This window comes from Carcharodon carcharias, chromosome 11 (assembly GCF_017639515.1).
Source record: "Carcharodon carcharias isolate sCarCar2 chromosome 11, sCarCar2.pri, whole genome shotgun sequence".
Classification (NCBI taxonomy): domain Eukaryota; kingdom Metazoa; phylum Chordata; class Chondrichthyes; order Lamniformes; family Lamnidae; genus Carcharodon; species Carcharodon carcharias.
Window position 1 is genome coordinate 102,950,328 of NC_054477.1, and position 26,587 is coordinate 102,976,914.

Sequence of the window (26,587 nt, forward strand, 5' to 3'; positions counted from 1 at the left end):
CTTAACCAATGAAAAAGAACAATTTTCCCCCAGCGTTTTTAAAAATGTATAGGTCTCTTGTTTTCTGACAGCAATATGAAAGAAGAAATAGAACTAATATTGGCCCACCTTCATTCCTTGTAACAGTACGTCCTCCACACATTACTGGAGCTGAACTGGGGGCTTGATCAAGTGTTGAAAATATGACACAAAAATACTTTTCCTCATGATTTTTCCAACAGGTGGTGTTGGTTTACTTAGTAACCCACTTGAGCTGTATGGAAGCCTACTGCACCTCAGGCAGATTTTAACCATTAAAGTGGATAGCATAACAAAACCACATCTACTGCCACCAAGGCCTGAGGAGACATATAAATTGCAACACCCAAAACGGCGGCTTCTTCTTTCCAAGAATGAAAAGTGTCTTAAGACATGAACAATTAATTTCTTCCTGCTGAATTCAGCATCTTCCAGTCTCTAATGAATTCTGTTCATCAATACTCAGCACAAGTGGAGGAGGGAAACCTTTGCAAAGACCCCAGTCACTCAGATTCATCACAACTTTTGAGGTCAAATCAAAACAAGGAACGTAATGTAGCTCAAAACCTCAGGACTAGATCAAATCAAATGTGATGGACAACTGGTAGCTGAATTTCACCTGCTTCACAAGTTGCACCACAGCATCCAAGGCAACTATCTTCCAGAACGATTTAAGATCATACCTAATAAGTCAATTTGTTGAGAACCAGGTTAAGCTCTGAATTCGTACGCAAAGTGATCCAGGTCACTTGCATAAACCACAAGATACTCCCCCAACAAATCTAATGCAAGAGGTTTATGGAGGACTTAAATTCAAGTGAAACAAATACAAACAGAATTGCAATACAGTAAAAGTTAAAATGCTGTTAAATATAAAATGGATAAGAAAGGCCTTTTGACCTTAGTTCATCCACTCAGGAAGACGAGTCACAGTCCCTCCAGTACAGCGCTCCAATAATTTCTAAAATTATTCCGATACTCTAAGTCATAAGTCCAGTAAAACTGTGGATCACAAGGTAAAGAATTCATGACATCAGCTTTAAGTTCATCTTGTATCAGTGTGAACCTGGGTCCACTAATCTTATTTTCTCAACTGAAGCAATTTGGCAAATTTACCCTTTCCATAACATTAACAATCTTGTATGTCTCTATAAAATCATCTCATTGACTTCCTTTCAGTTTTTCCTTATACCAGAGCTCTGACATGAACATCAGCCTTCTGGTTCTTTTCTGAACTGCCTCCAAGACTGCAACAGCTCCCCAGCTGGGTGTCAGAAACAATCATATGAGATATCTTCCTACTTGGTTACAAATACCTACAAGTAGCCACCCACCAGATGCCCAATGAATGAAAATTCACTCCCAAGTTGGTGAAATATTATTACACTGAGACTTTGTGGGCTTGGTTCTATCATAGGATGACACATTTTATGTTGGGTCAAGGTTATGGGCCCATGTCCAAGATGACAGGATGCTCCTGTTACTGTCTGCCTGGGACTGCAGAATAAATTGGAACGTAAGCTTACATTCAGCGTTTTTCCTGCTCGCGTCCAGAAATGCAACAGGATGGAATTCCAATCCTTAAAACACATTTAATCTCAACCATACCCACCCATGAAAAACATGCATCTTCTCATTTTGTTTATTAATCTCTTCTATTTGCTGTGAAATTAAATCTCATGCGAGTTCAAGTCAGAACTGAGAATAGGGCAAAAGAGGGCTTGAGAACCAAAGTTCCTGAAAAAGATGAACTCAAAATTGCAACAAATGAAGAATTTTTGGTTTGAAAGGCTTCTCTCAATAAATAAGAACAAGGTAAACATCAACCATGGAAAACAGGCCAAAGGGTTAAGATACCAAGGGAAAAACGTCCTAAAGTTGTACCAGAAAATCATTTAAGCAGCATAAAATTTCTCCTCCATTGCATCACAAGTCACAATATTATTTTATCAACAGGATACTACAAATAAAAGTTACAAGACAACTGCACATTCATGTCACAATATTTCATTCAAATATTTCTGCACATCTAAGATACCAGTGAACTAAATGAACTGAAAAAAAGAGAAATTCTGAAATCAGAATTGCCTATCAAAGAAACAGCAACTACAATTACTTCAAGAAAATAAATTTAACAGCAAGAATAATCCTTTAGGAAACTAAAAATTTCAGACTAATTGGTCCATTGCCCACACGTGAAAAAGACATCAAGTCTCTTATTGGATTTGCAAAGGATCCAATGCTCATTTGATGTCCACTTTTGCAATTTAGTTCCAACAAAGCTGCTGCCAGGTGAGCAATGTTCATAAAACCAGATCTCACCAGCACTGCTTAAAAAAGATAACCAGGTGTCATTACCAAAATGGCAAGTTGGACAAAAGAAATTACTGCATTGAATATGGAACCAAAAGGTGGGGTGTTCCTTCAGCTTCACATTTAAACCAAGGTTTGCTGCTGGCCACCACTTACCCTCCCTGCCAAGTGGTCCCTTGACCCCTCTCCCATTTGCTGCAATCCTGTCCCAATTGTTCATTTATGGTTTTTTCAACCCTGTTGTAAGACCCTACCCGAGGACTATTGCTGACAACACAGTTCAGCTGGTCTTCACTGGTAGAGAGACACCTGGGGATGTTCAGTGACTATCTACAGTTCACCAGTCTGATGAAAGAAAGACCCTTGTCCTCATGGGGCAGTTTGCTAGTGGAAACAGGGTTTAAAAGAATTTTGCAGGGGGATGGAAATCAGGATGTAGCATTAGAAAAGGAGAACAGTGGTACACAAAGGAATGGGAGAGACAAATAGTACTAGGATATGAAATAGGAAGCCATTACTTGGGATTAGACTAAAAGAGAATAGAAAAAGATCTAATACAGGTTTACAGAGCGTGTATATAAACAGAAGAAGCGTGGTTAGTGAGCTGCAGGCTAGGATAGGAATGTGAATGTTTCACAATAATGGAGATTGGCTTCAAAATGGGTAGAACTGGGTACCAAATATACCTGGATACATGGTGTTCAGGAAAGATAGGAAAGGAAAGAGGGGGTAGCAATATTGATCAGGGAATATTACAGTGGAGGGGGAAACGTCCTGGATGAGTAGAGGAAAGAATCTATTTAGTTTCAGTTAAATAACAACCAAACGGTGCCATTACACTGCTGAGTGTATTCTGTAAGCCACCAACTAGCAGGAAAGGTGTAGAGAACCAAATCTGCAGGGAAATAAGACAGATGTCAAAACTATATAGTAGTGATAATGGGGGATCTCAACTGTCCCAATATAGGTTGGGATAGGAACATGGGGAGATGGTAGCATAGAGGTATTGTTAGTGGACTAGCAATCCAGAGACCAAGGTTCAAATTTGAATTCAATAAATATCGGGAATTAAAAGTCTGTTGATGACCATGATTGCCGATTGTTGTAAAGACCCATCTGGTTAATTAATGTCCTTTAGGGAAGGAAATTTGTCGTCCTTACCTGGTTTGGTTTGCATGTGACTCCAGACCCACACCACATTCTGAAATGGCCTAGCAAGCCACTCAGTTGTATGAAACAGCTACAAAGTCTAAAAGGAATGAAACTGAACAAACCACTCGGCATCAACCTTGGTACCGGTGTTAAGCTTCAATAGCTGTCTGGCAATAAACACCGAGACCAAGACACAGAGTCCTTTGGATAGTGTTTTATTTCTGGTGCATAGAACTCTCTACAGAGATTGTCTCACCCATTATCCCTTTTATACAACCAAATGCGTGTTTAGATTGTTAACTAATAATTAACAATTGATCTCCTTTAACTGTTTCCTTCCCCAACAACTGGAAATGGCGGAGGTAAACTCAGCCCTGCCAATGTTGCAAAGTCCTCCTCATTGACATGTCGGGGTTTGTGCTAAAATTTGGAGAGCTGTCTCACAGACTAATCAAACAACATATTCACACTCTCAAAATCATACTTTACAGATAATGTCCCAGACACCACCATCACCATCTCTGCGTATGTTCTGCCCCACCAGCAGGACAGACCTAGCAGAGGTGGCGCCACAATGGTATGCAGTCAGGAGGGAGCTGCCCTGGAAGTCATCAACATCAACTCCAGACCCCACGAAGTCTCATGGTATCAGATCAAACATGAGCAAAGAAACTTCCTGATGATAACGTACCGTCCCTTCTCAGCTGATTAATTACTCCTCCATGTGAACACCACTTGGGGGAAGCACTGAAGATGGCAAAGGCGCAGAATGTACTTTGGGTGGGGGACTTCAACATCCATCACCAAGAGTGGCTCGATAGCACCACTACCGACCAAGCTGGCAGAATCCTCAAGGATATATCTGTTAGACTGGATCTGCGGCATGTGGTGAGGGAGCCAACAAGAGGGAAAAACATACTTGACCTCATCCTCACCAACTGCCTGCCGCAGATGCTTCTGTTCATGATAGCATCTGTAGGAATGATAACCACACAGTCCTTGTGGAGACGAAGTACCATCTTCACATTGAGGGCACCTTCCATTGTGTTGTGTGGCTCTACCACCATGCTAAATGGAGTAGATTTTGAACAGATCTAGCAACCCAAGACTAGGCAACCATGTGGTGCTGTGGGCCATCAGCAGCAGAAGGATCATACGCAACCACAATCTATAACCTCATGGCCAGGCATATCCCCCACTCTACCATTACCACCAAGCCAGGGGATCAACCCTGGTTCAATGAAGAGTGCAGGAGGGCATGCTAAGAGCAGCACCAGGCATACCTAAAAATGAGACATCAACCTGGTGAAGCTATAACGCAGGACTACTTATGTGCCAAACAGCAAAAGCAGCAAGTGATAGACAGAGCTAAGCGATCCCACAGCCAACTGATCAGATCTAAGCTCTGCAGTCCTGCCACATCCAGTCATGAATGGTGGTGGATAATTAAACAATTCACTGGAGGAGGCTCCACAAATACTCCCATCCTCAATGATGGAGGAGCCCAGCACATCAGTGCAAAAGATAAGGCTGAAGCATTTGCAACAATCTTCAGCCAGGAATGCCGAGTGGGTGATCCATCTCGGCCTCCTCCGGAGGTCCCAGCATAACAGATGCCAGTCTTCAGCCAATTCGGTCCACTCCACGTGATATCAAAAAACTGCTGAAGGCAGTGGATGCTGCAACGGCTATGGACCTCGACAATATTCCAGGAATAGTACTGAAGACCTGTGCTCCAGAACTTGTTGCGCCCCTAGGCAAGCTGTTTCAGTACAACTACAACACCAGCATCTACCCAGCTATGTCCTGTACACAAAAAGCAGGACCTATCCAACCCATCGTTTACCACATCAAACTACTCTCAATCATCAGTAAGCAATGGAAGAGGTCATCAACAGTGTTATCAAGTGGCACTTGCTTAGCAATATCCTGCTCACTGACGCTCCGTTTGAGTTTCGCCAGGGTCACTCAGCTCCTGACCTCAGTACAGCATTGGTTTAAACATGGACGAAAGAGCTGAACTTGAGATGAGGTGAGAGTGACTGCCTTTGATATCAAAGTAGTATTTGACCAAGTGTAGCATCAGGGAGCCCTCGCAAACCCGGAGTCAATGGGAATCGGGGGAAAATTCTACTGGTTGGAGTCATACCTAGCACAAAGGAAGATGGTTGTGGTTGTTGGAGGTCAATCAGCCCAGTTCCAGGGCATCACTGCAGGTATTCTTCACGGTAGTGTCCTAGGCCTAACCATGTTCAGTTGCTTCAATGTTGTGCAATCATCAGCCAACATCCCCACTTCTGACCTTTCTTTCAGGTCAGAAGTGGGGATGTTGGCTGATGATTGCACAACATTCAACACCATTTGCGACTCCTCAGATACTGAAGCGGTTCATGTCCAAATGCAGCAAGACCTGGACAATATCCAGTCTTGGGATGACAAGTGGCAGGTAACATTTGTGCCAAACAAGTGGCAGGCAATGACCCCCTCCAAGAGAGAATCTAACCACTGCCCCTTGATGTTCAATAATAGCATTACCATCGTTGAATTCCCCCACTATCAATATCCTGGGGGTTAACATTGGCCAGAAACTGAACTGGACTAGCCACATAAATACTACAGAGCTAGGCATCCTGCAGCGACTAACTCACCTCCTGACTCCCCAAAGCCTGTCCACTGTCTGCAAGGCACGAGTCAGGATTCTGATGGAATACTCTCCACTTGCCTGGATGAGTGCAGTTTCAACAACACTCAAGAAGCTTGACACCATCCAGGACAAAGCAGCCCACTTGATTGACATCCCTTCCACAAACATTCACTCCCTTCACCACAGAAGAACAGCGGCAGCAGTGTGTACCATCTAAAGATACACTACAGGAACTCACCAAGTCTCCTTAGACAGCACTTTTTAAACTCATCACCTTTACCACCTAGAAAGACAAGGGCAGCAGACACATGCAAACAGCATCACCTGCAAGTTCCCCTCCAAGCCACTCACCACCCTGACTTGGAAATATATCGCCATTCCTTCACTGTCACTGGGTTAAACATCCTGGAACTCCATCCCTAACAGCACTGTGGGTGTACCTACAGCACAGGCATTGCAGTGGTTCAAGAAGGCAGCTCACAAGAGCAATTAGGGGTGGGCAATAAATGCTGGCCTAGCCAGCGACACCCACATCCCACGAATGAATTTTAAAAAGTGTAAGGGTCGACAGGGGAAAGAGTTTGAAGTGCGCTCGGGAGAGTTTTCAGTACATTTCAGGCACAATGAGGAAGGAGGCAATGCTGCATCTGGTTCTGGGAAGTGAGGTGAGTCAAGTGAATCAAGTGTTAGTCTGGGACAAGTTAGGGCAAGTGATCATTGCATCATAAGATTTAGATTAGCTATGGAAAAGGCCGAGAAGCAATTTAGAGTAACAATACTCAAGTGAAGGAGGGTCAATTTCAGGAGGTTGAGAACAGATCTGGCCAACGTAAATTTGAACCACGGACTGCCCTTAAATAGATGGTTCGGCTACAGTTGAGGGACATTTAGATGAGGGGAAAAGGCAGGCTAACCAAAGCCACAGCACCCCAGATGATAAAAGAGATGAAAAGGTGAGGCAGAAACAGATGCTGTGAATACAAGTGAGAACCAGGCTTAATATAAAAAGTTCAAAAGGGAAGTGTAAAGAGAAATAAAAGGGGCAAAGAGACTGCCAGCTAAAAAAAGGGGAATCCAAAAGTCTTCCACTGGCATATAAATAGTAAAAGGGTGGTAAGAGGAGGGGTGAGGTCGACTAGGGACCAAAAAGATCTACGCATGGAAGCAAAGGGCATGGCTGAGATGCTGAAGGAGTGCTTTGCATCTGTCTTTATTAAGCAAGAGGATGCAAAGTCAGAGCAAAAGACATAGCTGAGAACTAAAATAGGCTAAAAACCAATAAAGCAGAGGTACTAGAAAGGCTGAATGTACTTAAAGAGCTTGATTACATCACCAGGGCCAATGGGAGGCACCGGAGGATGTTGAGGGAACTGAGGGTTGAAATTGCAGAGGTACGACCATAATTTTCCAATCTTCCTTCGATACTGAAGTGGTTTCAGGGGACTGGAGAACTGCAAATGTTACACCCTTGTTTAAAGAAGAGTGTAAGGATAAGCCAAGCAACTAACAACAAGCCAGTCGAATTAACCTTGGTGAAGGGAAAACTTTAAGAAATGACAATCCAGGACAGGATTAAGGTTCACTTGCACAAATATGGATTGCTTAAGGAAAGCCAGCAAAGATTTGTAGAAAGCAAAATATTTTAACTAACTTAAATTGAGTTTTTTGATGAGTTACCAGAGGGTTTACAAGGATAATGGTGCTGGTGTATTCTGTGTAGTTGTGCTTCTAAAAGGTGTTTAATAAAGTGCTACGTAACAAGCTTGTCTGCTAAGTTCGAACCCATGGAATATAAAGGATCAGTTGCAGCTCGGACATGAAGTTGGCCGAATGACAGGAAACAGTGTGTAATCGATTGTTTTCAGACTGGAGGACAGTACGTAGTCGGGTTCAGCAGGGATCGATCCTAGGATCACTGCTTTTTTTGATCTATACTAAGGTCCTAGATTTGGGTGTGCAGGGCACAGTTTCAAAATTTGCAAATGACACAAAATGTGGTATAGTAGACTGAGAATCAGATAATGATAGACTTCAAGAGGATATAAACGTATAAAAAGGTGGAATGGGCAGACATGTAGCAGGTGCAATATAATTCAAAGGAGTGTAAGGTGGGACAATTTAATGGGAGGAACAAGGAAAGGCTATAAAGTAAAGGATACAATTCTAAAAGGAATGCAGAAACAGAGACATGGGAAGTTATGTGCACAGAGTGTTGAAAGTGGAAGGGCAAGTTGAGAAAGTGGTTAATTAGGCATACAGGGTCCTGGGCTTTATAAATCAAGGGAGAGGGTACAAAGTTTTGTTGAACCTGTATAAAACACTGGATTACTGTCATGTTGCATCTAATTCTGGACACCACACTTTCCTAAGGGTGTGAAAGCATCAGTGAGAGTGCAGAAAAGATTTGCAAGAATAGTTCCAAGGTTGAGGAACTTCAGTTAAGTGGATAACATTGAAGAAGCTGGGATCGTTCTTCTTAAAGAGAAGGCTGAGAAGAGTTTTGATAGAGGTGTTTAAAATCATGAGGAGTCGAGAAAGATTAGAGAGAAACTGTTCCCATTGGCAAAAGGATCAAGAACTAGGCAGCATAGATTGTCAAAAGAACCGAAGGTGGCATGAGAAAAATCTTCGAGTACGTGGTTACAATCTGTAATGCACTGCTTGAAAAGGTGGTGGAGATAGATTAAATTACTGCTTTCAAAAGGAAACTGGATAAAATTTCCCTTAAAAAGGGAAAATAATTGCAGGGCCACAGCAAAGGACCAAGGAGTAGGACTAACTAAATTGCTCTTGCAGTGACCCAGCCTTGATGGGCCAAATGGCCTCCTCCTGTGCCATAACTATTTTATGATATTGCATGTTCCTAGGGCCTAGCATTTCAGTACAGGAACAGCAGAACAACCCTACTCAATATATAGATATTTCTGTATACACCAGTGACCACGCATTTTAAATCATAACCTTTATAGTAGAGTAGCTGCATTCAAAAACCATTTAAACTTTTTGCAAACATCCTTAATATTTTGGGGTTGAAACTTCCAAGTTTCTCTGAGCATAACAATTAACAAAAGCCCATTAGTTTCTTAGCATCCTGATTTGAGATCAGTTATCTGAGATTATCAATTCCTCAGAATAATCTAGTTAGATCTTGTCACTTTCAGTATGTTGGTTCCTCATAACATCATGAGGTTAAGATGATCAACTGTTCAGTAACTTATTTGTAGTTATCCTGAAATAATTAGTCATGCTTTATTAGAATATCTGGGTCAAGGCAACATTAAATTTCACAAAGAGCTATTAATTAGCATCAATTCCTTGGATTTTTTTGCCTGCAAAAACAATGAACTGGGATTTGCTGAAAAATACAATAGCATCTGAACACACCAAATTATATTTACACAGCACCTTTAACGTTATATCCCAAGGTGCTTCACTGAAGCATTATAAAATATAACACGACAGTCATAAAGGGAGATATTAGATAGATGACCAAAAGTTCAAAGACAAAGGCTGTAAGGAGCATCTTCAAAAGAGGAAAGCAAGGTAGAGAAGCAGAGAGGTGTAGAAAAGGTATCCCAAAGTTCTGAACCATGATAACTGAAGGTGTGGCCATCAATGATGGAGCAATTAAAATCGGGAACGCAAAAGAGACCAGAATTAGGAGAGCATAAATATCACAGAGGATTGTGGGGCTGGAGGAGATAACAGAGACGGGGAAGGGCGAAGCCATGGAGGAATTTGAAATTAAGGATGAGAATTTTAAAATCAAGACGTTGCTTAACCAGCAGACATGCTATTAATGTGCAAATTAGCCAGTAGTTTATGGCAAGGAAACAGTTACCTGGTGAATAGCAAATTGCCACAAGTTGCACACTTGTGCGACTCCGCCATTAGTTTTGCAAAAATGACTTTTCCCCTTTAATTTCCCTATCGGTTTAATGAAGTTGCTGTATTTGAACATTATTTTGAAAATTTAATGGGAAATCAAAGTTAAGTTTAGTATTTAATAGTGCAAATATCCTTTAAACAACATGATAATTATTTGTGACAGCACATCGACCTCTTTGGCTCAAAAAGAAAACAATGAAAAGAGTGTAACCTCATTCCATAAAATACTGAATTACTTTGGAGATTTAATTAAGTCCCATTTTTAATTTCGAATCTTACTTTTCCTTTTTTCCTCCCTTAATCCAAACTTCTTTTCCTTTTTTTTTTCAGTACCTGATTTGAGATTGAATTCATCCACTTCAATTCACCCTCCTCCTCATTCCTCCTTGTTTATTTCTCAATCTGCAAATCACATTGGTTGAAAAAGTATGCAGTTGATCATCTCATTCATAAAGGTCCATAAGTACCCTGTTGCCCTGCCTATTATCAGCTAGCATTTCCAGTAGCTTTGCCCTTCTCCAGTAAATTCTGGTCCAACATATACCTATTGCCACCAAAATAATTAAACAACAGGCTTCTAGTTTTTTTCCCCAAATGGGCACTGTATTGATGAAAATGCATACATAATAAGATTGAAGAATCTGTTAACATACAGCAATTATAAGTTACCTGAAGCTTTTCAGCACTTCCTATCGAACTGTGAAATGAAGCCCCTCTTTTTCATAAAGTATTATGCATTATTGAAATACCAAGATCAATTGATATTGTGGTTCTAGGCATGTTCATAAAAATACAAAACTACAGACTGATTTCATCTACATGGTCTGTACCTCTGATATACTATAAAGCTTCAGATTGCAACAAAGCAACAGCTCATTTTGACAAAACTGAAATCTTGGATCAGATTCTTAACCACTCTCGCAAGTTCAAGGAAACCTACTGCTTTACAAGGGTGGACTGGTGCAATACTGACGTGTGAAAGGTGAGGAAAATTTTACATGCTCGATCATTTTCCTTCATTTAAAGTATCCTCATATTTGAAATTACAGTGAATACTGTAAATAAGAGACACCACACCAATGGGAATTTCATTCGGTGCCCTCATTTTCAGAATGGTCATGTTCTGGTGTGAATTGCATACTATACAGTAGTTTTATTTAGACTGCACGAAGATCATAACACAAGAAATCAGAAAAGGACCAATCAATCCTTAGAACCTGCTCTGCCATTCGATACAATAATGTCTGCTCTTCTACCTCAACTAGACCTTCGCACACTAACCTCACATTTCTCAGTACCCTTCATGACCATATTCTGTCTTGAATATACTCAACAAATCAGCATCTACAGCTATCTGGGGTAGAGAATCCCCAAGGCTCACGAAGCTTTGAGTGAAGAAACTTCACATCTCAGTCCTAAATAGCCACCCCCATATTCTGAAACTATTCCTAGTTCTAGGCTCCACAGTCAGAGGAAACACCCTCTTAGCATTTGTACTGTCAAACCATTTAAGAATTTTATATGGTCAATGCAATCATCTAATTCTTCTAAACACCAAACAGTATAAGTTTAATTTACTAAAGGAATTGTAGTGGAACATACAATTTGCTTTCTGTACCTGCACATTAACTTTGTGATCTGTGTACAAGTATACTCAAGTGCCTATGCGTACCAACATTTTCCCGTCTCCCAACATTTAAAGAAATATTCTGCTTCTCTATTTTTCTGAGTAAAGCAGATAACTTCAAACTTTTCCACATTATATTCTATCCACTACCTTCTTGCCAAGTCATTTAACTTTTGCATATCCTTTTGGTCGGCTCTTTGCATCCTTTGTGCAGCTTACTTTCCCACCTAACTTTATATTGTCAGCAAACTTGAATATATTACACTTTGCTCACTCATTTAAGTCAGGGATATAGATTCTAAATGGTTAAGGCACAAAAACCAATCCTGGCAGTATTCCACTAGTTAAGCCTGTCAACCTGAAAATGATATGCTTATTCCTACTCTGCATTTTGTCCAGTAGCCGATCCTCTATCCCTACTCCCCAATCCCATGAGCCCAAATTTTGTGTAATAACCTATATGTGGCACCATATCGAATGTTTTTTGAAAACCCAAATATACTACATTCACTGGTTCCACCTTATCCGTTTATCTCCTTAGCAACTGTAAAGCGAAACCAGACTGCTCGCAAACTTGGTGTCATACTTGACCCCAAGTCGGCCCCGACGACATATCCACATCATCACTAAGGTGGCCTATTTGACAAGTCCCCGGGTCCTGATGGACTTCATCCTAGGGTCTTAAAATTGGCTAGTGAGATAGTTGATGTATTAGTTTTAATTTTCCAAAATTCATTATATTCAGGGAAAGTTTCATGAGATTGGAGAAGAGCTAATGTAACTCCTTTATTCAAAAAGGGAGACAAAGCAGGAAACTATTGGCCAGTTAGCTTAACATCTGTCATAGTTTCAAACATTTTCCCCATCATTAAAGACATTACAACTGCCAATAAGATAAATTCAAGGAAATCAGGCAAAGTCAACATGTTTTTGTGAAAGGGAAATCATGTTTAACCAATTTATTGGAGTTCTTTGAAGAAGTAACATGTGCTGTGGATAAAGGGGAACCAGTGGGTGTTCTATACTTAGATTTCCAGAAAGCATTTGATAAAGTGCCACAACAAAGGTTATTGCAGGAAAATAAAAGCTCATAGTATAGGGGTTAACATGTTGGCTTGAATAGAAGATTAGCTAGCTAACATGAAACAGACAGGAGGGATAAAGTGGTCATTTTCTGGTTGGCAAAATGTAACAAATGACATGTCACAGGGATCAGTGCTGAATCCTCAACTTTCTACAATCTAAATAAATTATTTGGATGAAGGACCAAAGGTATGGTTGCTAAAGTTACCGATGACACAAAAATAGGTAGGAAAGTAAGCGGTGATGAGGGCATAAAGAGGCTACAAAAGGATACAGGTATGTTAGTTGAATGGGCAAAGATCTGGTAAATGGAGTGCAATGTGTGAAAATGTGAAAATTTTGGCAGGAAGAACAAAAAAAGCATATTATCTAAATGGCAAGAGATTGCAGAGCTCAGAGATGCAGGGTGATCTAGATGTCCTTGTGCACAAAAGGTTACAATGCAGCTGCATCAAGGAATTAGCAAAGCTAATAGAATGTTATCATTTCTGGGGGGGAATTGAAAACAAGAGTAAGTGGTTCTGCTTCAGTTATACAGAGCATCTGTAATACTGTGTACAGTATTGGTCTCCTTATTTAAGGAAGGATGTAAATGCATTGGAAGCAGTTCAAAGAAGGTTTACTAGACTAATAGCTGGAATGGGCGGGTTGTCTTATGAGAAAAGGCTGGACAGGCTTGGCTTGTATTCGCTGGAGTTTAGAAGAGTAAATGGCGACTTGATTGAAAAATAAAAGATCCTGAGGGGTCTTGACTGGGTGGAGGCAGAAAGGATGTTTCCTCTTGTGTGAGAATCTGGAACTAGGGGTCACTTTTTAAAAACTAAGGTGTCACCCATTTATGGCAGAGATGAGGAAAAGCTTGTTGTGAGTGTCAGGAGTCTTTGGAACTCTCTTCCTCAAAAAAGCAGTGGAAGAAAAATCTTTGAATATATTTAAGGCAGAGGTAGATAGATTCATGATAAGTAAGGGGATGAACGGTTATTGGGGGTAGGTAGGAATGTGGAGTTGAGGTTAAAAATCAGATCAGCCATAATCTTTACTGAATAGTGGAGCTGGCTCGAAGGGCTAAGTAGCCTACACCTGTTCCTAATTCCTATGTCAGTGGCTCAAAGTCCTGGAGCTCCCTTCATAACAGCACAGTGGATGTACCTACATCAGATGGACTACAGCATTTCAAGGTGGCTCACCACCACCACCTCAAGAGCTATTAGGGATGGACAACAAATGCTGGCCTTGCCAGCAACACTCACATCCCATGGAAAAATTAACAAAAATCGTGACTTTGTTACCTTTGGGCCCTGAGTATTCCAATGCACTCCTTGCTGACCTCACACGTTATACCCTTGGTAAACTCGAATCATTCACTGCCGATGGTGTCCAAACTCGCATAAGTCCCATTTGTCCATCAGCCATGCTCGTTGACTTGAGAATAATTCCCGGTGAAGCAACACCTTGATTTTAAAATTTTCTTCCTGGTTTACAAATCCTTCCATGACCTCACCTTTATTGTAACCTCCTCCAGTCCCACAACCCTTGAGATATCTGCCTTCCTCTAATTCCAGCTTCCAAAGCACCATCTGATTTTCATTGTTCCAATATCTGTGGCTGAGCCTTCAGCTGCCTGGGCACGAAGCTCACAGAATTAATGTCACCTGGTTCAGGTGTTTGCATGCAATCAACACCCTCACCTACATTAAGAGGTTCAACTTCCAATGGAAGTTTGAATTGACATCCTCTCCACCTAGAAGATTTAAAGCCCATCAGTAATTGTAAAGCTTCCTTGTGAATGAGACATTTGCAATGTATTCTCTTGGCTGAATTTATCCCAGGGTTGACCTTTCATAGTTGTACATAAAACAGCAAAAACAGCTTTTGCGTGCACCATTCATTGAAAAGGATGCTGAAACTGGCATTAAGTGAACTGAACTAACTGAATTGCACAAAGATACTGCCAAAACCATCCAGAACAAAATGGGATTGATGGCCAAGCCATTTTCAAAAAAAATGAATGAAGTTAAGAAACATCCATAGAACTCATTTTAACATATAAATCATGTACAATGAATTTGGGAAAATAAAAGTGCCAATAAAGCAGAGAGAAAAAACCCTTAGCTGTCAACACTGCTCCAACCATAAGAATGAAAACTTGGATGACTCCTGTGCTTTACTAACAAAGGTTATTCCAAAGAAACTGCCCATGCTTTACGAAACCAAATAAACTTTTACCATTAATACTTTACTTAAAAATAAACAAACTACACTATCATCGAACTAAAAATCATTGCGACTTTGTTAAATACTTGCTATCAGCTGCATCAATGGCCCAAACTTTGCTGAAAAGTTGCGCCATCTAAGGCGTAAGCCATTATCGGCCCAGAAATAGCTGCAGCAGCAAATCTCAGTGTGCAATGTGAACTTGATTATTTTTCCCTTCAGATAGTTTTATTCACGTGCTGTAAGTTGCTGCAATTGGAAATTCACAATGGTATGGCAATGCCAAAAGGGCATCTGGTACCTCAGAAATGTCAGGTCGCGGTTTAAACAAAGCAACAGTGTTTTTCATAAGCACGCCTTCACAACCTGACTGACTTTTAACCTTGTTCATTCTTTTGTTTGCGACCAAGGGAAAGACCATAAATCATGTCTTTTACAGGGTCATTACAACATGAATTACCAGCCTGGAATGATGGAGATAAGATTCATTTCTATTTACTGTGCAAATCCAGCAAAAAACACTTAATGAACATGGAGCTTCTATTTCTGCTCAGTTAATGCAGAGCAATTTGTGGTAATTCACAAATCATGGCATAGTTCTTCCTCACTGAAATTGCGGGGTTTGATACACAACCAACAACAGCAGGTGCCATGAACCCACACATTTTTTCAGCAAGTTCTGGCCCATTATTGTCCAGACACGGCTGGAAATTGTGTGGCTGACTTCTGCCATTATTTGTCATGCTATAATTTCCTGAGACTTGTGCATGTCTCCAAAAAGCTACCCTTGGAAAAAATTAGCTCTACCACACAACAAAATCAACGGCGATCACAAACGTGTTGAATTAATGCTACTTTGATCACGGAAGCCACTTAGATAGTTTTAGAATGGAGAGCTAAGAATAAGTATTCAATTGTTCATCTCGTTGACTATATGAAAGATAAACATTTCATATCAGCATCATGAATTTAAGGAGACACACACACCCACACAACGGAAGGCAAAGGTCTTCATTTTACAAAGAAGATAATGTTTACTGTTGTCCCAAACTTGAAGATATCTCAAAAACAAAACACAGAGCGGTATTTTCTTACATACAAATCAGCATCCATACCTATAGGATTACCTTCCAAAATGCAAGAGATCCTGAGCATGTATTTCATTACAGGCTTCCATTGATGTCAAATGCACAAACTCAATAAATATTCATGTATGGGTCACACTGGTCAGGAAGAATATTTGGCTTAAACCAACTCAAGAGGATTTATTTTATTCTTTCATGGGCTGCAAATGTCACTGACAAAAGCCAGCATTTGTCACTCATCACTAATTGCCCTCAAGGTGATGACGATGAGCCGCCTTCTGGAGCTGCTGCAATCCATCTGGTGGAGATCCACCAACAATGCTGTTAGGGAGTTCCAGGATTTTGATCCAGCAACACTGAAGGTGGTATGGTTCCAAGTCCAAATGACGTGTAGCAGAGGGGAACTTATGGGTGGTGGTGTTCCCATGCATCTTGTGCCCTTGTCCTTCAAGGTGGTAGAGGTCGTGGCTTTGGAAGGTGCTGTGCAAGGAAGCTTGTTGAGCTCCTGCAGTGCATATTGTAGTACACACTGCTGCCAGTATGCATCAGTGATGGAGGGAGTGAAGTGTTTGTGGATGGGTTGCCAATCAAACGGGCTGCTTTGTCCTGGATGGTGTTGAGCTTCTTGAGTGTCACTGGAGCTGCACTCATCCAACAAGTGGACAGTATTCCATCACACTCCTGACTTTTACCTTGTAGATGGTGCACAGCCTTTGGAGAGTCTGAATGCAAGTTACTCGCTGCAGGATTCCCAGCATCTGAACTGCTCTTGCAGCCACTGCATTTACATGGCTAGTCCAGTTAAGTTCCTGGTCAATGGTAACTCCCAGGATGTTGATAAGTTGATGGGAGAGTTGAGGAAAACTAGGGATGAGCAATAAATGCTGGCCTCTGCAGCGATATCCACAGCCCATGAATTACTAAGAAAAATCTCAATTTAACATAAACTAGTTATTATTTTCAAAGAATCTTGAACTAGGCAAGTTCAAAAGCAATCTCCAATTTAAACATGCTTCTTCCTCGTGGTGCAAAAAAATACACCTACCTTCAACACTCAAGGAGCTCATCTTTGATTCTAAGAAGTCAAATAATGTGCTGGGTGCAGATGGTCTCGCATTTGCTACACCATCATCTTCTTCAGGTCTTGATCTGCCTCGGCCTCTTCCCTTTCCTAAACAATATCAAACAAAAGAAAGTTTTCAATTAAAAACAAACACATTAAGTGAACACTGTGCATTCAGCCTGAACACATTTATAAATTAAATACAACAGCCATATACATTTGAAACAATAGTTTATTGATGCCACAAAAACTGCTAGGGCCTTTAAAAAAAAAACTGGCTTCTTGAATGAAGTGGCAGCTAATTGCAAACGTCTGGTTCAGTATTCAGCCAGAGAAGTCAAGTAGCTAATCCTCATCCTTACCATTGCTATATCTACACTTCACTATTCAAATGCTCTCCTGGTCGTGCTCCAAACATACGCCCTCCATAACTTAAGCTCATAGAAAACTCTCCTGCACGTATTCTCATTCACGGATTTCCATTCACTCATCACTCATGCTCACTGGTTCCTGATCTAGCAATGTCTTAGATTTTAAAATCCTAATCCTTGTTTGCATATCATTCCATGGCCTCACTCCAACCTCATCCAATAATCTTAAACCAAAAAGCTATTTTGGAAGTATGACTGCAGAGTAACTAATGTTACGAATGAAACATCCCAGGATATTTGACCTTTAGAACAGGGAGGCCAAACAGAGAAGTGGAAGGTGAGGGTGGGGGCGGACGTAGCTCTGAAAATAAAAGATGAGATAAGGACAAGGTAAAGGAAAGATTCTGGTTTGAAGAATCACAGTGTTGAAACAACCTGGCAGTAGATAGAGCTTTAAATTAATGAAGGTGAGGGTGGTGGGACAGGGAGGCAGAAGGGTTGAGGAAAGGATAAATTCAAAAGCAAATATAAATGTCAGGTTGTTGAGTAAATGAGTGATTTAACTAAAGTTATACAGAATATGTCAACAAAAGACAGGGAGCTTAACAAAGATAATAGGGCATGACTGACTATGATGATATCAGTAAAAATTAGAAAAAAAGTTAGTTATTCGAGATAAAACAGGCAACTCAACTGCAAAGACAAAACTAAACGGGTTGACCTAATAGCAATTACAGAGATGTGGTTGCAGAGCGACCAAGTTTCGGAATTAAATATTCTCGGGTACTTGACTTGCAGAACTGAAAGGCAAAATGGAAAAGGATAAATGAAGGGAGCCCTCGTGATAAAGGATGGAATGAAGACAAGAAAGAAAAAGGGTCTTAGTTCGGAAAACCAATCATAGAGATAAGAAACAACAAGGGACAGAAAACAATTGTGGGATTAGTTTATGGACCCCAAACAGTAGCTTTAGTGTTGGGCAGAGCAAACATTAGGAAATTAGTGGTGCACATAACAAGGCTAATATAGTAATCATGAGGGGCTTTAATCTTCATATAGACTGCACAAAGCAAATCTGCGCTACTGGTGGAGAGTGCGAATTCATGAAATACATTCAATAGTTTTCCTGAATTTTTTGAGGAACCAACCTGGGAACAAGCTATTTTAGGTCTAGCATTGTGTAAAATTAAACCTCGAAGTAAAAAGGGGGCTTTAACATTATAGAATTTTACACTGATTTTGAGTGATTCAATTAAGGCTGAAAGTAGGGTCTTAAATCTGAACAAAGCAAAGTAGACTGGTATGAGGGGCAAGCTAGCTAAAGTAAACTGGAAAATTAAATTATGACCACAGATAATGGATAATTTTGCAATGAACATGCCTTTGCTTACATAACAAAATCCATTAACCGTGGCTAACGAGAAATCAAAGATGTTAAATTAAAGGAAGAGGCTTAAAAAAAAACTGCCAGAAAGATGAATAAACCTGAGGGTTGGGAAGATTTTAGGATTCAGCAAAGGATGATCCAGAAGTTGACAGAGAGAGAAAAAATGGTCAACGAGACTAAACTAGATGAGACATAAAAAATGATTGTTCGAATTTTCAAAAGTATGTAAAAAGGAAGAGAATAGCAAAAGTAAATATATGTCCTTTAGAGTCAGGAACAGAATAAATTAAAATGGAGAATAAGGAAACAGAGACATGAAACAAATGTTTCTGTCATCACCACTACAGCGTACTTAGAAAATCAACTCGGCAGTCATCCCAGATTTATAAAAAGGAAATAGTGTTTGACAAATCTGTTGACAGTTTTTTTTTTGAGATTTTAACTGGTAGGGGAGATAATGAGGAAACAAGTGCATTTGGAGTCTCAAAAAGCTTTCAATAAGATGCCCCACGAGGTTCTAACACAAAATTAAGGCTCATGGGATTGGAGGTATTTCTTAGCTTGGATTGAGGATTGGTTAACAGACAGAAAACAAAGTGGAAATCAATGGGCCATTTTCAGGTTGGCAAGTTGCAACATCTGAGAATGTCAAAGGATCACCGAGAGATCAGGCCATATTTACCAGTTTTCAGTCACTCACTTGTTCTCTATGGCATCCTGGATATCGAACAGCAGATGAAATACGAAAAGTATTCACCTTCAAACAGAAGAAACAAGCTGCCTAGCCTGCCCTCAGCCTTCAAACATAAACAAGACATTCATTGTTGATGTGAAGTAACAGTGAGGGGCTTTACAGTCAATAATATTATTCCATCCACTAATGTATCAACAGTAAAACTTTTGTCTTTGTTTACAAATATCTCTATTTCAACCAGTGCCCGACAACTCTTGCAAGTTTAAGACCAAGAGTGTGCACTCTAATCTATCAGCTTTGGCCTCCAGTGAATTCTGTACTCATGTGCAGAATCTTCAACCATCTCAGCTCAATTTCTCCCTAAACCCCACCACCTTGACACTGATTTCCTCATTTTCCAAAGCCCCCTTTAAAACCACTCCTTAGCCACACTACAATCACTTCCCTTAACTCTTGTTCTGTTCTATTTAATCCTTGGGAAATTCAATAAATTGCGATATAAGTGACTATCTGACTGGCTGTGGAGCCTCAAACTAGATTACAAAGAGGTCAACTAAGAAAGGCCATTTGCCTGTACTGATCTTACTCTTCTGGAATGACTCTACAATCCACTTCTCCCCACTCTTAATAATTAAGCGTATCTTAAATCCTTCTAGTTTGTGGCTTCAGAATCTCACCTGGAAAACTGTTTCACACACTGATGACTTAAAAACCTCTTGACATCAGTCCTAAATGTGTTTCCTACTAGTTTCAACCTTTATTCCACTGTCATTAATTAATTTGAAATAGCTTGCTGCATTTACCAGTCATGCCATCTCCACTACAGAAACTCAAGTTTCTCCAGTCTGACCTCCTAATTCAGACATGTGGGAGTCATCTCATAGCTCTTCTCTGTGTTAGAAGGATTTAAGGTTCAGTGACCCCAAGTGGCAACAGCACAAAAAGTATGGTTTAATCAGAGCTTTTCCCAAGACTTGTTGCAAACTATATTTTAATGCTTCAGCTATAAAATTCAGTACTCATCCATGTAACCAAATATTGCTCTTCAGTGAATGAGAATGTTGAATGCACAGTTTACAATAGGATCTACATCTTTTTCAAGTTCAATCTTTAAGGATCAATTTTTAAATAACTGTGTTTAATATGTCACACTCCTCAGCATTTCTTCTGCAGCTGTCATGTCCACTTACAAGGTTGAACTAACTGTTTTTCTAGTTTCCTTGATGCATCTTTTGATCTAGCTGTCACTTGAATTTTGGACGGAGGTTTCAACACAAATATAAAAAAACACAAGTTGACACAGAATAAAAAATTTGTGGTCACTCACATAGGAGGATGTATGCCCCCCAAACCGTCTGGATTTTGAAGGTCAAGTTCAAGCCTATCCAAACTTAGAATCTGTATCTCTGCATTTATAAGAGCTGCTATGTATTCAAAGTCTCCCTGAAAATTCTCAGCTTCCAATTTCCTAGAATATTTTTGCACCAATCCAAAAAGTTTTTTCAATATATTAATTCATTCATGGCATGTGGGCATCGCTGGCTAGGCAAGCATTTATTGCCCATGCCTAATTCCCCTTAAGAAGGTGGTGGTGAGCTGTGGAAGTGGTTAACTTGTGACTAAAAGAAAACAGGATCAAACCCAAACACACAAAGAATACAGTCAGCTCATGAGTTCATGACGTCTGCTCTTGCTATGTTAAAAGCAAACACACTAGAAGGCTCAGGGCTTCTACATTTTAGAATCTACACCACCACTCTCCCCACCACCCACAACCCCCACCAACATGATCTTGATCTGATTTTCTTTAATTTTGTGAATATTTTGATTAACCATGGAAGGTTTTTGCATTTTTGAAAACCATAACAATGTATTAAACTCAGAAGCCTATAAATTGTACATAGCAACACAAACATACAATATTAACAGCACAATTAGCAAAGTAAAAGATCCCAGTTTTCAATATATCTTCTCAACATTCATACTAATATTGCTGCTATTTTCCAATTTGCAGCTGAAGAGGTACAGAACAAAGTAAAAAGAGATTAATATCAGAAGAAAGAATGGAGGAGGAGACACTATGATGATTTCAGCATTGATACTTGACATATCCGTAGGAGTGGAGCAGAGTTTGATGAGTACACATTTTTTTTGAAGTATAAATCAAACAAAATTTTTTTTTTGAAATAAAATGCTGATACAATTCTTCACGTGGATTCAGCAGCCCTAAATTACATTTCAATTGTTTTCTTTAAAATATCCTAAGTAGACTTTACCTCTTGCAGGTACATTATGCATAGCTGGTGGTGTTTTGACACTGTTGATAAGAAAATTTAATGCATTTTCCAAATTATTGCTGTGATCCATTAGGGCCTGTCGTGCTTCCTCCTTGCTGAAACCCATTTCAGTTATGTGCTGTAAAGCTCGCTCATCAACCTACAATGGAAAATGTGTCATTAAAATACTTAAATATATATTTGGTCATTAATGTTCAACAAGTGCAATACTGAACTGCATTTTATTATCTTGCACTAGATTACCAATTACTTAACTGAAATAGATTTGAATCATTCTTTCAACACAAGTATACCTTGACAGGCTAACTGAACAGTTATTTCATTTGAAAAGGAACACAAACTGACAATGATATTTTTTGAAATAATTGCATGGGAAAAGATTCCTTGCACATCAGGACTTGGGGAACTGGCATTGCCTCAGCTCAATCTATAAAATGACCCAACATGAAATGTAGGGACAGAAGTTTCAACCCAATTTTCATATGGACAGGAGCCAGAAGTACAAAATTAAGTGTCATATTTTTGGGCCTTTTCTCACCTTATTACTCTAACAGGTTTGATTGCCACATCAAAGGTCACTGTAGCAAGCAAGTTCCAACTGCCTATGCCTTAAAGAGTATCTTCAATAGCCTTGATATCAAGCTAGGTGTTCAGTAACATGGCCAGGTTAATGAAGAAAATGTGACTGTCAATCAGCACCACCTACTGAATTATCCTCTGCTTCCACAAGTCATTCTCTCATATTCAACAAGCAATAAAATATTGCATCATCAGACCTTGTTTTCAGATTAAACTATCAAGTTAATTTATTTAACAAAGATCGACAGGCAAATAATCAGAGCTTTTCCAGGGGAAAGCTCACCAAGTTTCTGAAAAGGAAAAGAAAACATTCCAATTAAAACGCTTCTTCCTTTTAAAACTTTTTTTAAATTAGGTCTGAAGTTCCTTGGGAGTGGCAGAGTCAGACTGCCACTCCTCTCCTAGTTTTTTTTTTACTTAAATTTTTTCCATCCTGTCTCACCCAACCTTCCAACTCAGGCTGGGTGAGATCTGGGCATCTCCAGGGCCCAGCTCCAAGAACAGCTCTGTCGAAGGGAAGTAGGCAACCCCCTTTTTTTTAATGGCACCAGCTGCCGTGAAACAAGCAAGTTTCAAGGTGCAGCTGAGGTTAAATGTCCTTGACAGGCCTGGGATAAGGTAAGTGGAGATTTCAGAGGCTGTGGGGGGGTCAGGGATCTTTCCGAGAGGTTGGGATAGCAGGGGAAACCGGATGGGCTGGGCATTTGGTGGGGGGGAGGGGGCGTGGAATGAGAGTCTGACCTGGCCGTGGTGGGGGAGGGGGGTTTCGGGGGAGAGATCAGTCCCTGCGCAGGTGAGGGGAATCCCATGGGTTTGGGGGGGCCATCACGGGGGTGTGGGGGGTGGTCTGGTCCTTTTGAGGTAGTCATCAAAAGGGGCGGGGGAAAAGAGTCTTGTGGAGGGTCAGTCTGCATCTGTTCAATAGTCACCCATAAGTTAGGAGAGGTTTTAATTCTAACTTTTTCTGGGTAACTATTGACGTAACCCAGGCAGAACCATCCAAAGTTGGCAATTTAAATCCCATTTTAGGTGGTTCCCAGTAGAAGGCAATTGCCCAGAGGAAGTTTGCACTTCTGGGCAATGGCCATGCAAACCTTACTTGTGAACTTTCAAAAGGAGGTTCCCCAGCGCATCTTTGGGGTACACCCCCAGTAGGACACCCTGGAGCACGGAAGTTACGGCCCATTACGTTTCTTAACATTACAAACATATGAAATAGGAGCAGAAGTAGGCCATTCAGCCCCTCAAACCTGATCCACCATTTGATGAGATCATGGCTGATCCATTTGTGTTTTGAGTTCCACACTCCCATCTACCCCGATAACCTCCGATTCCCTTGCCAAACAAGAATCTACCCACCTTTGCCTTAAAAATATTCAGCGACCCCACCTCCACTGCCCTCTGAGGCAGAGAGCTCCGAAGTCACAAAACCCTCAAAAAAAAATTTCTCCTCCTCTCTGTCCTATATGGGTGACCCCTAATTTTAAAACAGTGCCACCCCTCCTAGTTCTGGACTCACCCACAAGAGGAAAGATCCTTTCCATGTTCACCTTGTCAAGGCCATTCAGGATCTTCAATCTGGTCACCCCTTGCTCTTCTAAACTCAAGTGGAAACAAGCCCAGGCTGTCCAAAACTGCTGGAGCTCTGCTTGCCTATGATACATCTCTAAGTTGCAAACCGAATCTCTCACTCAAGCAGCAAAAGCTCCTTAAATAGTCCCAGTGACTGGGACCTCCTGAATTTGAATAAATGTTAATGCCTAAAAGAACTGATAGTCATACAAGTAACAGCATAATTATTATAAATTCAAGATTTTACAAGAGACAGTTATGTTTTAAAACGTCACCTTTAACGGAATGTGAAAGGAAATGTTTCGGAGAGGGGTCAGTGCTCATATTAAACCTGTATCCAAAATCAGCCGATGTGATCTGGTTGTCATGGAGAAAAGAAACCCAAACTAAAACCAAATGAAAATCAGGTGACAGCTTTCATAACTTGAACAGAAAAGGAACAGCTGCTTTTTGGAGGCGGACACAGAGAGAGAAAAAGGCAATGCAGCTACGCTGTCAAGAGCGGGGAAAGTCTGTTCTTGTGTGTTCTTGTCAAATTCCACATTCTCAATGTGACATGGATAGAAAAGCATGCTTTACTGGACTTATTGGTGACTCTCATAATTACATCTCCTAGTTTTGGACTCCCACAAGTGGAAACATCTTCTCTATATCTACCCAATCAACCCCTTCATAATTTTGAAGGTCATTTCTCAATCTTCTCTGTTCTTTTCTAGAGGAAAAAAGCCAAGCTTGTTGAGTCTTAAAATACCAGATTAGGAAACAGTGACACACATGCATAAAAGGGTACTGATCTACAATTATTAGTAAGACATAAACACTTGTGTTCATTATTTCCATTATGCCATGCTTCAAATGTCTCAGATGGGTTATATGACCTTCATGCTGGTTTTCAAAGCCTTCACAAACTTGCCTATGATTCTACAATCTTCTTATTGTATATACCCCTACATAGCTGTTCCTCCTCCAAAGGAAAAATTCCTTGATCCTCACTTGCTTTATTCCAAAGACAACTCCACAACTCAAGCACAAAAACTACAAGTTAAACAACGTTCAACTATTTGCAGCTGTTATTTACACAGGTAACAAGCACATTACTTAAGCATAGACAAGATGTTTCACTTGTAGAGAATCTAAAGCAGTGGTGGGCAACATGCAGCCCATCAGAGTTCTGAATGTAGTAAGCGGGACATTTGGTTGACTACTGCTCATGCGCAGGGATGCCAGATTCTACTGGTTTCCATCTGTGTAATTCTTTTCCTACCAGTATTACTAAAGTGATACGCACACAAAGCAAGGGCACACGAAGTGAGGTGCATGCTGATTGCATACATTGACGGAGAGCCGTGCGCTCCCTCTGGATCCGATCAAAGTACTGCTACGGTTCAATCAGCAGGCCTCGCAAATTCTAGGTATGCAAGTGCAGTTAGCAAAATTACCCTATCCCAGGAGACTTTCTTTGTTATAACACCAGTAGACATGGGAGATTGCGCTTTTTTATGTTACCATTCTGCCCTCAGCAAAAGTAAAAGAGTTGGGAGCTGGATTACTTTGTTATTGAACAGAAAGGGAGGCCACTTTGCCCAATTTGCAATGAGGTGATCTTGGTTCCAAAAAAAAAATACAACGTTAAGAGACATGATCTTTTGTTTTTACCATTTGAAGTTCTATTACTATACAAATGATTCAGCATTTTCTATAACCTGTTATGAAATATTCGGTGTGTATTACATGTATTTAGTCTTATTCATGGGGTCATGGTTAGTGGACATGCCCAATTTAAATCTTGCGGCCCACTGGGATGAAGGATGGCTACTAAAGCAGCCCACTCACTCGCATAGGCTGCCCAACATTGATCTAAAGCCTGTGATTCATCTATCCATTCCATTTCAAACTAAAACTTGGAGTAAAATTCACCCAGATTGTCAGAAGGAAGTCACATTTGAGTGCTTTTAACACTCTCGAGAGCAACAAAGCCAGAACTATATCCTTGGCTATAGAATTAAGCTAGGGAACCTGGAACAACGAAAAAATACTGATGGCATTTCCACACAGCTAGCAACAGGTACGCAGGACTTCGTATTTATATAGCATCTTGGGGTGTTTCATTAAAGACATGATATATAAATACAAGTTATCGTTGTTGTTCCACAACTTATAATGCACAATTAGAATGGTCAACTGCACCAGGGACTTGATTTTTCTGATCCCGAAAAACAGTTCGGTATCCTGAAATCTCATGAATGTTTTGTACCACCTCCCCAAACTGTTTCCACAATATACTGAAAGAGCAGCATTCAAAGATGGACAGTCTCCGCTTTACTACCACACTGCTGACAAAATAAAGGCAACATATGTACTTCACTCTGGGGGATAAATTATTTTCCTTAATGAGTTGTCACCCAGGGTCAGAGATGTCAGTTGTACAGCCTGATACAAAATAAAGCAAAAATAAAAGCAGGAAGGGCTGGCAATGCTCAGCAGGTTAGGCAGCACCTGTGGAGAGAGAAAGAGAGTTAATATTTCAGATCAATGACCTTTCATCAGAATCTGAGACAGGTATCTGACCTGAAACATGAACACTGTTTCTCTCTCCACAG

The 26,587-nt window shown here is 40.4% G+C and overlaps 1 protein-coding gene across 7 annotated transcripts in view; it reads right to left on the bottom strand.

Annotated features, from left to right (window-relative positions):
• Positions 1 to 26,587, bottom strand: part of tdrd3 (tudor domain containing 3) — a 160,709-nt gene that overhangs the window by 68,760 nt on the left and 65,362 nt on the right. For all 7 annotated transcript variants that reach the window (XR_005944469.1, XR_005944470.1, XR_005944471.1 and 4 more), the window contains 2 exons: positions 21,816 to 21,975; positions 17,070 to 17,195 (listed from right to left, as the gene is read on the bottom strand). Coding sequence is in view for 4 of the 7 variants with exons in the window: in XM_041199790.1 (XP_041055724.1) it covers positions 17,070 to 17,195; positions 21,816 to 21,975 (286 nt within the window). In the remaining 3 variants the exon portion in view is untranslated. The remainder of the gene's footprint in view (positions 1 to 17,069; positions 17,196 to 21,815; positions 21,976 to 26,587) is intronic.